This window comes from Pieris brassicae, chromosome 5, assembly GCF_905147105.1.
Source record: "Pieris brassicae chromosome 5, ilPieBrab1.1, whole genome shotgun sequence".
Lineage (NCBI taxonomy): Eukaryota > Metazoa > Arthropoda > Insecta > Lepidoptera > Pieridae > Pieris > Pieris brassicae.
Window position 1 is genome coordinate 18,099,775 of NC_059669.1, and position 13,950 is coordinate 18,113,724.

The window sequence follows — 13,950 nt, forward strand, 5'->3', positions numbered from 1 at the left end:
GTTTAGCAGTGTCAATTGATGTATATCACAAGGGAAAATAAACGAAAATGCAAAGCTTCAATACAGTAATAGAACCTTAAATCTGAAATGATAAACATGGATTTTCTGTAATATCAATTAAAGATATTTCACTTTTCCCAGTCTCATATTGAGCAATACTTCACAATATTATAATATTATTACAGAAAGAGATATAGTACAAAAGAACCCAAACATACGGTGGGATGATATCGCAGATCTTTCTGAAGCCAAGCGGTTGTTGGAAGAAGCCGTTGTCTTACCTCTGTGGATGCCAGACTTTTTCAAGGTATGCCTTTACAATAAATTATGAATTTGAAGGAAGTCACAATGTATTGCACTGACATACCAGAATGTATCTTTGTAATTAAAGTAAATTAATGTATATTATCATATGTCATAAGGACATATCTTCAAAGGTTGACATAAATCCTAAATATGGATAAGCCGAGTTGATATTTGGTTATTTTTGATAAAATTCACAGTTGTATAAAACAAGGTATTTCCCAAGAGTCTTGTTCCAATCTGAACAGGAAATAAATAATAAATATCTCAATTAAATATGTTACTTGGTACTTATGCTTTCTATTCCTCAAAATAATTTATAACTTTTTTCATTGATACCAAAGATTCAATGAAAAACTGTTGCAAACACATCTTTATTCATAAAAACCAAATTAGTCCAATTGAATTCTTTTAACTGAAGTAATATTTTGTTTCCATCTGTCAAATTGTGTCTACGATATGATTATAACAGACAAAAGTGAGAGATAATACTATGTGTTTAGAACAAATATTGCCAGATTAAGATTAAAAAACCAACAGTGTTCATAGAGTTTTAAAAAGGCACTTTAATTAACAGTAAAAATATTTTTAGGGAATCCGTCGGCCGTGGAAAGGCGTTTTAATGGTTGGACCCCCTGGCACAGGCAAGACGATGCTTGCCAAAGCAGTCGCTACAGAATGTGGAACTACCTTCTTCAACGTTTCTTCGTCTACCCTCACTTCAAAGTACCGAGGAGAGTCTGAGAAACTTGTTAGACTATTGTTTGAAATGGTATGTTAGCTCGGATCAAATGTTTTTGACATAATTTGGCTAATCCAGATTTCTATAAAAGGAGAATTACTACCAGTCCATGAAGATCAATGATACTGCTACATTTACTCAACCGTTATATTTTAATTTTATGGGGTTTACTTACATTTTTTTTAATAACAATTTCAGGCCCGATTCTACGCCCCATCAACGATATTTATAGATGAGATAGACTCGTTGTGTTCCCGGCGAGGTTCGGACAGCGAACATGAGGCCTCGAGACGAGTCAAGTCAGAGCTGCTTGTTCAAATGGATGGACTTACAGACGAACCTGGAAAGGTATTTTAATTGAATTGTTAGTGTAAATCCTAAATTATAAGTTTTCCTTAAAACAGAAGATTTTCTCTTTACCTGCATAAAAATGTTCAAAGTCCTTAGCCAGGAATCGAACCTGCCACTTATTTCTGCTACCTTTTAATAATGTTTTAAAATAAAATAAAACCAAGCAAGCTTTTGGGAGTTGCTTAGGAGCAAATTGTGGTTTTCGAATCATGGTTAATTTGTCATACTTAAAAAATATTATTATTTTTATTATTATATAATAAATAATAGAAAGTTTGGTGTCATCAACAAATAAGGGACAAGTTTAGGTTTTGTTACAACTATGTTCAAGATAGACTACAAAATATTCCAATTTTAGCAGTAAATTTTATTCTCTTTTTGTACTTTATTTACACATTATTACTCATAAGTATATACTCTGATTATTAATTCCGTACAATTTTGACAGCTATCATTTATTGTACATGTAAGGGATTACATACCTTTTTGGCCGGGCACATTTTTCAATTTCAATGCGAGTCTGAACATCTAAGTCTATGTATACATTTTATTTGTTAGTGAATGTATAGTTTTACGGTGAGTTATAATTACGTCCCTTTTCATCACAAACAGTAAAAACACGCGACGTGACAGCTAACATTTTTTTTAAAGGTTTACTAAACCTATAATTAGTGATACCAGCTAAAGAATATATCGGTTTATAATATATTTAAATACTTTAAAGTTAATTCGATATATTGTTCGTGATATTGAAATATTTGTTATTTTTGTAATAGGTCACTTGAGTAAGTAAATATTAAGATTTTTAGAAGACCTTTTAGTAGGTAAAACATAAAAAATACGTAGCATTTTATTTTCTATTGCCGTCAAATTTCCTCCTTTTCGGTGGAGAACTTTCTTAGTAGCAACACTTATGAAATGTCAGAATTCTACAGAATGAAAAATCAGAGTATAGTAAGAGTTAGTTCAAGTTAATTCAAGTTGTTTGTATTAACGAAATATGATTTCAGGTTGTTATGGTATTAGCAGCAACAAATTTTCCCTGGGATATAGATGAGGCACTCCGGCGTCGGCTTGAAAAGAGAATATATATCCCTCTGCCAACGCAGGAAGGTCGGGAAGCATTACTCCAAATAAACCTTCGCGAGGTCAAACTAGATCCAGAATTGGATTTGCAAGCGGTGGCCAAAAAGCTGGATGGATACTCCGGAGCAGACATCACTAATGTTTGCAGGTATTAAATTGACACATTCAAAATACCAATCATCCCCATATTTTAATTTATTGTCCGAATTGTTAGGACCAAGTTCATTTATGTTCCGGAATAAATAAGTCAAGTCTTATAAACTTCTATGATTTATATTTTTGGTACATTTGCTTTTAATTTATTTATGATATATGTCGCTTATGAAGAAATTAAGAAGTATCAAGTTGTCCTTTGGTGCTATTGTTATTCATTTGCGCATATTATTATCCATCCACTCCTTTTCGTCGTAATTTATAATCATCCTTAAATTCAGGGACGCCTCAATGATGTCCATGAGACGAAGAATCACTGGTTTGAAACCGGAGCAGATAAAACAACTGGCCAAGGAGGAATTGGACTTGCCGGTCACCAAACAAGATTTCCTCGAGGCTATATCGAAATGTAACAAGTCCGTATCGAAGGGTGACATTCAGAAATATCTCACCTGGATGGCGGAGTTTGGCTCCTCCTGATTGACGTAGATTTCGTCTATGAACTGTTGTGTGGCACTTGTCAGAAAATAAATGGCGCGCTGTCAATTATTTAGTTGTGATTTAATCAAAATTAACAATAATGCAGTATGTGTTACGAATTTTATAAAAAAAGCAACATATTAAACTGGGATTAATAAAATGTAATAGTCTTATGAATAATAATCGTAATATCATTTGTTTAATTTCAAACTTGAAATAAAATCATAATAAATTAAGCCAGAAAGTGTTGTTGAAGAAAATAAAAATTTGTGGCTGATTTATTATCATAAAAATCTGCATTTCTTTTTAGAAAATTAAAAAATAAAGAAATAAAGATTATTTGTACATTGTAAATATTAGGATACCGCGCCATTTAGCATCCATTACATCAAGTGTCAATCTCCCCTAAGTCAGACACGATCAAAAGTTCAAGTATTTAAATTTTGCCTTATAGTATAAGTTGGGAAACAGACTGTTTCAGTATTAAATGAATATTATTATAAGGAAATAGCACCACATTGTAAACATTCCAAATGGGATGGAACTAATTTCATTCAAAAGGAGAAAAAGTGTCAAAATTCATGGCTGTGTAATGTTTTTACTAATGTTATTTTAAATTTTGTGCATTTAAAAATTAATGAAGGACTTCCACGCAATTACAATTTACAAGCAAATAGTAATAAAAACCTTTCTAAACGGCCGGAATGATATTTTATTATGTGAACGAATTTTTTTTTTAATTTAATATAACAATATATAAGCAGTGGTGGCCATGAATTTTTGAACCTACATTTCTGTGTTTTATAATTAGACAATCATTGACAATATATATACTAAACTAGCTTGTCCAACCTAAAGTGTTAAAGAAAATACTATTTTTTATATCATTGGCTAGTGGTTTTAAATTCAACCCATTATAGTTTGGGGTTTGGGTACAAACTAGATTTAGTATACCATCAGTCGGATTTGTTATTTTGTTACATTCTTACAGTTTCGAAAATGAAATCTTTAGTCTTAGGTTTTTATACAAGCACAAAAACAGTATGCAAAGCTCTTAGTAAATTTACATAATATGTTAATCGGTCGTCGGTAGTCCTTTTGTAATTATTAATCGTGATCTTTGTACTTAATTTAGGTATATGAGATTAGAATAATTTTATGCCATAACTAATTTATATTATTGTGTTTATAGATATTTTTTATAATTTTTTCAAGTATGTTTATATGAAAGAGATATTTCGCATGAGTAATGCTTGCTCAATTTCAATTCAAACTAATTTTATGTACAATGATTTAGGTAAATTTTAATTCATGAATAATTTGTTATATGATGCCCTCCTAATAACCTTAGTAATCCTAATTACACCGAATCGCATTTAATTAAATTAAAATTAGGGTAAAAAATAAGGGATAATCATTTTAACACCACTTATTGGAAAAAGAGTATTTTTGCATCAAGTATAATTTCTGTATTACAAAGACAAAATAAACATTTAAAAGGTTGTTTTGTAGTTTTCATATTCATAGTTATAGGAATATAATACATATAAATTGATAGCAAATTATTCAATATAAATGTATAATGTGGGTGTTCTGCATTATACATAAAAAAATCTTAAGAAATTGTATCGTTAAATATAAATAGTTCTCACCAATAACAGTGACTTACTCTGATTCTGATTTATAATGTGTACATACATATAATCCTCTCACAATAGTACTTAGTAATTCTAGGTTTGATTCAATGAAACTTGAGCTATTCCACCCTATTTATACAAGGGTTTTTGCTCCATTAAAGTTTTTTTAATGTACTTTTTTGCCTGCAACAACACTATGTGGAATCAGCTTCCCATTTAAGTATTTTTAAAGTATTAAGTTTTAAGGGTTCCACAAACTGTGCAGGCCAAGAAAGAGAAAAAAAGTTAGGGTTCTTTTTAAAAGCCTAATAACTATTAAATGGCTGGTAATGCCACTTAGAGCCTTCTAGCCGTGCATAGCTCGGCCTGAATGTTTGCCACCTGTCAATTTTTATAACAAAAGCGGTCATTTACTCATGACTATATTATTCAATAATACAAATACTTGACCATACACAGGTTTGATTTGAATAAAACTGTTCTCATATTTAAAAAAACAAGCCTTTTTATCTAAGGTGTGAACAAATATTAGTGTTTTAGTTAGGTTATTGTATCTTGGTAAATTCATCTTTTATATTTTTGAAGTAGCTACTTTTTATTTTTCACCCTTAAAACAAACATGTAAAATGGTGTAAAACAAATTAAAAAAGTCTTTAAAAGTTAACAGTATAAGAGTACTCATTTCAGATTCCAAATACTGTTTATATTTAGTCTACCTTCTACTGAAATACAACTGGAAAGGTCGCATTTTAGTCATACATCAAACCTTTCCTTTGGCAGAGTTTGGATGAATACTATACCATTTGGTTATTTAGCGACTTTACTGTATTCTAGCAAACTTGTAATTGCGATATGATAGCAATGTTTATTTAGGCTAAGAAGTGGGCTAAGGGCTTCTATTAGCAAAGGTAAACATTTTGTAGAAGTAGTTTGGCTACTTTTAATAAATAAATTTATATACTTACTAATAATACTTCATCATCGTCATATTTAAATGGGTTCTATTTCACATATGCGATTACACAAATATACTTAATAGTTAATACATAGTTGACAGCTGTTGTCTTTGCTAGGCTGAATAACAAAAGTTTGTTTTAAATAACTGGTTTATTATTAAAAAATATTTTTTGTTTTTAATCAACAACATTCTTCTCACGTACTAAAATTATTTGTTGTTAAAATATTTAGAGATTAATTAATATCTAATAAATTAAACTTTTTATTAAAACAATGAATGTTGGTTAAGATAATGTAGATAATGATATAGATTTTAACTATATTTACAATGAAAATTATACTGGTGTAAATTGATTGAGAACTCTTACATTACATTATTACATACAATATTTAAGTTAGGCACTAATGGTTCATAGCGTTAGGCACTAATGGTTCATAGCGTTAGGCACTAATGGTTCATAGCGTCAAATATAAATATGTTCTTTTCTTTCTGCAGTACAATTTGAAGAAAGAGACAAACATGTTTCATTTTATTATTGATGCTACCTAATGGTATGCACTTCTCAAAAGTACAAAATATCCGCTATTTTATGTAAGTAGTTGTGTGAAATAGAGTTGTTTTCGATAAAAAAAATCTCTATATATAAAATTCTCGTGTCACAATGTTAGTTCCTATACTCCTCCGAAACGGCTCGACCGCTTCTTATGATTTTTATACATATTAAGTAAGTCTGAGAATCGCCTTATATCTATATTCCAAACCTCTAACTAATAGGTGTCCCCCAAATTTAATTTTTTTGACAAAATTTTGTCATTTTATTTATTTATGATACATCATACAAAAATACATACAACCCCAATTTTCACCCCTATATTTTATTTGTTAATTTGAAAAAATTTGAAACTGAATTTTACGTAGAGAAATATTTACAGAAAAACCTACAAATTTTCATTCCAGAAAACTGAACAGGGTATATAGTAAAAAGGTAGGCTAAGTTCAATCACGTTAAGGAGAAACGAAGTTCGCGGGGGCAGCTAGTAACTATATATAATACTTACTGATATTATTAACAGGTAAAGCATTGGCGGTTGTATGAGGTAAACTCACAATGCCCTGAACTGATTTGGAAAATTTATTAAGACACCTTATTTGTAAGTGTCGTTGGCTAAATATAGCCCGAAAAACAAAAAGTTGAATTTGCAAAGAAAAAATTCCAGAGATTGAGTATGGTCGAGTTCTAGAGAAAAGTTGTAGAGCTTCCCGTTCCCACAAGTTCTCCACCGCGTCTATCTATGTTACTGTTCGCGATAAAATCAAAAAATCTCTCTGCTGCGAGAAATTTATTGCGGTTTTTACCAATATCTAGTATGATTAATGAGGAAGGTTTAGATATATGATTTTTCAAGGTTTACGGGTCACGATAGCGCCTGCGAAGCCGGGGTGAGTAGAATAAAGCCTGGATATTGAAGATACCCTACTATACTAAGTTTGTAGATGTACTTAAATTGGCTACCAACACCACTTTATAAATGGTTAACTAAATTTACCTACTATGCACGTACATGATGTACTACTCAGATGGGCGCTGTGACCTAAGATGCAAAAGTACTCTACATCCCCACTCGAATTGATCGATCGAGGATGTAGAGATCTAAATAACTTTAAGAGGAGAAAATAAATGAGGATGACAATCGTTCAAATGGCAATATAGCTAATATCGTGGCATGATATTGCCATTTGGACAAAAGCGAAACATTTCTTTACAGATGATAGAAAGAAAAAATAAAAAAAATCTCGATTCTGAATGTTATCCTTAGATTGTATAGACATAATTGATATCGCTTACACACTCATACTTGTAACTCGATCGAACTTAGGCAAAAGTAAAATTCAATATATAATTTGAGACAATTTTCACAACAGGAAACTGAAGCTAGAAAAATATCGTACCGGAGCTATCCACGTATGATGGTTTAAGTGATTTTGTTGTAAGACGGTAAATCGGTACCATACATACCGGTAAAACTTAATCGAATTTGATTATTTAAACCATTATAAATATTAGTTATAATGGTTGAAATAACGTACTAAGCCGACAGCTACAGTACGTCCCCGTATAATTTACTAGCATTGAGTATATACCTAACGTAAATAAACAATAAAGGGCATGACTACTATTTACAATTTCACGTATACACGTGCCGTCTGCATACGAGTGGAATAAGCTTACAATACATTTAGTAAGCATATTAAGTAATTAATGTTAGTGGACTTCCATAACATTCATACTAATATGAAATTTTATTTAAAAAAAATAATAATAAAAGGACAAAGCATCCTTCTCATCTAAGTATACACTACGATAATCTGTAGTAACATAAATGTTGTGTTGCCATGCATTACGATTTTAATTTTCTTTGTGTTGGTATTCTATTTAAACAAGGTTAAAAACAAATACATAATGTTATTGACGAAACTTATTCCACTCAAAGAAATATATTTTTGAAAAAAATCTTGTCTATATGTCACGCATTTCCTAGTGAATATAAATAATTGTTGTATATTACATGAACTAAGCGGTTGTGAAATTCGCTGTGAATATAGCCACAAGTAACAGTTTTTGGCGCCAGCGGAAACAGAATATTTATAATGTTGGCATGACTGATCTTACTACGTGGTCGCAAATCGCAATGGTACGGAAATGTAAACATGCACAGATAATTTTTAACTTAGAGAATTTGTGACTATAATTATGGACTAAGATTGAGTTTTACATATCTAAACATTTAAATAAATCTAAGATGTAATAAAAACATCGTTTGTTATTGCAACATTAGTAACTAACATATCTTATTTTTCTGTGACTGATGTGAACATAGGCAAAAGCCTAGTGAAGCGCCGAACAAAAACCAAGTCCGCTAATGGCGGACGCTAATAATTTTGGAAGTTTCGTGATTGCGTTTTCAGCCCAACATTCCCTATAGACTTTTGTGAATAGGTTTATTATTAGTGAATTCGTACAGTGTTAAAATGTGTAAGTGATATCAAATGATAAATTTGATAGTGACAAAAGCGACCGCTAGCAGTGTAACCTTTTCCATAACCTCGTTTATGCGAATGGAGTAGATATGTGATCGATGTGTGTGCGTCGGTGAACGATTTCTCGTCATTTCGCTTTATAATTCGTGCGAAGTATTTGGGTTTTTAGTGATGGAAGTGTCCGCGTCGCGGTTTTGCAATCCGACGCCCGTTTTCGATGTAACGTAAGTGAGCCGGTCGATCGCGAGAAGTGTTAGCAGAGACGGCCGCCACCAGCCGAACATGGCTGCGACGCAGGCTGAGTCTCAGCGAAGTGAAGCGACCGTAGATCAGAGTCCATCGGAGCAGCTCAGTGAATCTCGGAACGCTCTGTTACAAAACGGCACAGATAAGTCCGTCGGGCGCGTTCCGCTCGATGGCGTTGTGAATACTAAGAGTAAATCGCCTATGTCTGTCGAAGCGGGCCAGCCTCGAGACGGAGGCGAAGTGCCGGGTCACGATCGGCCCGGTGCCGATCAGTACGGGGCCTACAGGTATCCAGAAGGCGCTGATCCGTATTACTCACCTAGGCCCGGCTTCCCTGGTAAGCCTAGGCCGCCTCAACAACAAAGATTCTTTCCGGGCCAAACTGTATCTCAAGCGCCAGGCCCGACGCCAACATTGAACTCTTTATTGCAATCTAGTGGCGCGCCACCGCACCGTTATCCAAACAATTATGATCAGCCACAGGGTGCCTATGGCCCCACTCCAGGCTGGCCGCCTCCGCGACCTATGCCACCATACAACCCACAAGGAGGACCATATAGGAATTCAACAGTAAGTGCTTATTTAAATTTACATTCTAAATATTCCATGATATTAAGTACCATAGCATTTTAAGTATATGCCCTTTGAATATTTTAAAATACCATAGAAAAACAATATCCTTTAAAATTGTTGGAAATTATCAAACTAATTGATTCCTATTATGTTTATGTTACTTTATATTATTCAGCATTTTAAATTTTTCACTAAACTCAATCCCTATTATATTGCTTACTACAAGATAGTATTGAAACTCTTTCTCGGAAGAACAGAATAGTTAAGTTCTACTAGAAATGTTTATGTTAAATTATTTGTCTACTAGTCTATGCATAGTTTAGTACATATAATATGTATTATGGCTATAAGGCTTAAAATTAATATTCTACTTCGATAAAATGATGATGTAGAGTGGACAACGCTATAAGACAATTGATATTGTGGAAAGTGTTACACTATGCAACCAAACATGTATGTGAAATTATATTTTTTTATATAAGTCTATATTAAATCAAGTAGTTTTGTCTGTCATCATTAACAAAAGCTATGCATGTGTGCTTAACATCACTGAAATTTTTTTAACTATAAATACAACCAATTTCTATAAAATATATAATTATATAAAAAATTGATAAATTTATAATTCTATTGGCTACTAAAATAAAAATTGTAGAGTTTCTTATTTTGTATTAGAGATGAAATTCTTAAGCTCACCTGCACACCAAGTAAATGCATTATTTGCATGCAATATTTCTGTATTGTGTATTTCAATATCTGTCAAACTGTAATTTTACTCTATGAAGAGTGGCATTTTACTTTTACCAAAGTAAAGTCTATTAAAGAGATATAAAATTAATGAATGCTTTAGTGTCATTCTGTAGTTCAATATTTATTAGGTTTCCCCAGTTTATTTTATATTATAATAATTATACCATACATCTTAATAATTAAGATATTTAAGGTATATGGACTGATTTGCAATACTTTATGTGAATGTAACTTGTCTACAATATAGTGCTTACAATATGGCATAACAGAGGCTCAGAAGTGTAGGGCATATAACCTTTCTTTCCTTCTTGTAACTGGTATATACCACTATTGTAAACTTTTGGAGTGTAATAATATTAGCTTTTTGCTAGAGTAGACCTCTGGGAATAATCTGTTATATGATAATGGGAGTCTCTCTCTAATCATTTCTTGAACAAAAAAAGCAAATAGTATTTTGTTATTTTCATATTGTTTGAAGTCCCATAATCTTTTAGTGGGTAAAGAGCCGTAAGACATTTGGCTGTAACATTATTTTTTAAACAACAAACAGGTAAAGCCTGTATTGTTTCTGCAAATGGTAAATCAAACATGGTGGTATGGTGCTATTATGTCCGTTAGATGACCTCTTAAGAAAATTTATAAATCAATGTATAACTTATTTTATTTTCTGAAAACAACACCATACATCTTTAAAAACTTAACTAAGCAATTATTACTTAGTTTCCATTTATTATTGCTTAGTAAATGGAACGAAAATTTGAACTATCAAAAGATTGCCTAACGGATGAATAGAGGTAAAAAGAAAAGCCTGTGCTGGAGAACTAACAAAGCTAGCCGTTGTTAGTTCGGATATAAAAACGAAAGTGAAACGATAGTGAAAGTTTGATGTGTAGGCAAATATTACTCGCTTCCAGGAGATTTGTGCGTTCGTCTTCTCAATTACAAAACGTCCTAAGAGCAGCAACGTAGCCGTACTTCAGTGTCGTTTCGTTCTTGCATTACAAGCATACATTATGTAGAAGCGCAGTCAGAACGGAGCGTGTGTTTGACGGAATCAACGTAAATGAAATGGCGGCTTGACGGCTGACACATGTATCTCGTGCAGCTTCTTATGATTTTGAAAGGGTGGTGTTCATCGGACCAATTGGACTGCTCAAGGAATAACCTGAATGCTGGCATTAAAAATAATTTCTAGGTTTCAATAATGTCGATACTCTAAATTGTTTTTAATAGCGACATCCCGATCACTAAAACGAGAAGTACAACTATAGATGCCGTGACTATTAACTACAAACAGCCTTAGGATGGAGTTGCTTTGGTAAAGAGATTTTTTTTTATGTTGAAGAGCAGTAATGTATAAAAGGTTAGGTTAGGTTAGAATAAAATAATTGTGTTAGCGATATTAAAATTAGAAGCGTCGCAACCCTTCCTAGGTTGCCCTAGTTATACAGTCCTATTACATTTTGGCATTTATACCTCGTTCTCTGAAGTCGATACAAATTGAAGTTAGTGTGGTGCTTGTTTGCGCGGATCGCCATAAAACAATGCATCGAACACGTGCCTGTTTACACTTGGAGTTCACATTCAAGGTCGTACGCATTTGTAAGGATGTACCTGTGTAGGTTGGCCGGCCAACAAATACCGGTTACGTAACGTTGTCCCACTTCCCACAATGCGGTTCTTCTGTTCGTCAAAGCTTTGCAATTATTGCTTACAAGTTGCGCGGCGAACGGTGGTCCAATTTACTCACTTTCCATCTAATGTTTTGATGGTTTGGGCATTGACTTAAAACTAACTTCAAGTCAAGAATCAAGTTGGTGCAGCGTTTCGGCAGACGTTGTGTTCTGATGTATTAGTGATCAGTAAACTGATATGCCTTAACATATTTGTAGTGCTATCGTTTTAGCCAATTTGCCGTTTGAATATGTTATGAGGACACATTTTGTGAATGACTGAAGTGAACGAGTATTGTGGAATTAGTCATTTATCTCGGCTTGTTGTTTACCCACAATCGCATTAGATAGTTCGATAAGGAGACACGTGGTTGCGGGGTCGTCGACCCGATATACTCGTGCTCGCCGACAGCTCGGTAATAATAATAAAATGTTTCCGTGCGACTGGTTCAAGGGCGAGCCGCTGATATCGGCGCCCGCTATATTTAGATTTAGCTGCGTGATGGGATGTGTGGAATTTAATTATGATTAAACTGAGAAAGATGTGCTGCGAATGTCTTAGGCGGTTTTACAAGATGGTCAAGTCGATGGAGCTAGTGAGTACACCTTTCAGTGAAAAGCGATAACTAAGCAACAATTTGCTCACAAAGCTCTTGATTATCAATTAACGTTCTAGTGATCGATATTCTATTCTCTTCGTATTTAGGGCGGTACGTGGTGCGTAGTTCAGCCCGAGTAAATTTCGCTCTCGCTTTCGTATTGCAATAGCGGTGTGTACATGAAAACGAGATGAATGGGCCGACGGAGATCGTTCATTCTGAGTCCGTGATGTTGAATTCGTAAAATCAATGATTATCTTCTCGGACTAACGTATCAGTCTCCTACCTCGTGCCATCGTACTGATCGAAGATATTTTCACGCTTTTTAACTTTCATGACATCGATAACAACGATTCCATTGGCGAACTACTTACGAACTACTACGAACTCTTTACACCAACAACACTGTGACTCTGGTGTAATTAAACGCTGCGTCGTATCCAGTAGTCGTGCTTTTTACCAAATGGAATGTCCGGTCAGTCCTTAAACTATGTTATGCTAACTGAGAATCAAAGACCTTGACATCTCAATCTCGTCGACAATTTAACAAAGCTCATAGTCGTAAACCGGAGCGAACTTGACCTACGTTTAAACATTCAGTTTTTTTATAAGTTCAATTTGAAATCAAGATTCATATTCGCGGACAAAAACGTCACTCGTCACTCGTCACGTGGCCTGCATTCATTCATACAATATGTTGTAATGGGGTCGTTAACCGTCGTGACGTCACGTAATTGCCAGTCCCCTGTACCAGTCGTTGACTACAATCAAAACGACGGATTATTAACAAGGGAGACCCGTATAGGTCAAGCTCATCATTACCTACTAAAGCTTAATCGACACTGGCACGTGTCATAATTGACACAATTATTAACGCTAGCCCTTATTAGTCTCCAAATCGTTTTTTATGTAGACAAAAATACTATAGGAGCTAATATGTATTATTTACATAATTGCTAGATATGTAGTCCAAAAATATCATTATAAATAACGTAATCCTTTCATATATAATTCCTTTCAATTAATAAAATTTACAATATAATCGTAAATTACTTACGTAAGCAATACACGTATGCGTACGTCCTACTTAAATAAGAATTCTTGTTAATCTGTTTTAATAATAATGAAAATTAAATTACAAGTCAAACTGTTATAACTTTTTTACTAGATTACATTCCTTTCAACACTATTTAGTAAAGTTCATGTTATTTATCTTAATAAAGAAAAAATACACTGTTATCGCATGAAAAATATAATTAAACTTAACCTCAATAATGCAAACGATATGACGTAACTCGCATCGATAATGTATATGAATGCAAAAGGGGCCACTGCCAAGGACCTTCGTCTGAACGCAGTC

At 33.3% G+C, this 13,950-nt stretch overlaps 2 protein-coding genes across 13 annotated transcripts in view; both read left to right on the forward strand.

The window, feature by feature from the left end:
- LOC123709677 (katanin p60 ATPase-containing subunit A-like 1) overlaps window positions 1-3,188 on the forward strand; it is a 31,689-nt gene extending 28,501 nt beyond the window's left edge. The window contains exons 6-10 of the mRNA XM_045661173.1: window positions 186-307; window positions 896-1,075; window positions 1,244-1,393; window positions 2,407-2,630; window positions 2,917-3,188. Coding sequence (XP_045517129.1) covers window positions 186-307; window positions 896-1,075; window positions 1,244-1,393; window positions 2,407-2,630; window positions 2,917-3,115 — 875 coding nt within the window. The 3' untranslated portion in view covers window positions 3,116-3,188. The remainder of the gene's footprint in view (window positions 1-185; window positions 308-895; window positions 1,076-1,243; window positions 1,394-2,406; window positions 2,631-2,916) is intronic.
- A 5,193-nt stretch (window positions 3,189-8,381) lies between these two features.
- LOC123710160 (trithorax group protein osa) overlaps window positions 8,382-13,950 on the forward strand; it is a 71,497-nt gene continuing 65,928 nt past the window's right edge. For all 12 annotated transcript variants that reach the window (XM_045661896.1, XM_045661907.1, XM_045661905.1 and 9 more), the window contains exon 1: window positions 8,382-9,565. In XM_045661896.1, the coding sequence (XP_045517852.1) occupies window positions 9,032-9,565 (534 nt within the window). In that variant the 5' untranslated portion in view covers window positions 8,382-9,031. The remainder of the gene's footprint in view (window positions 9,566-13,950) is intronic.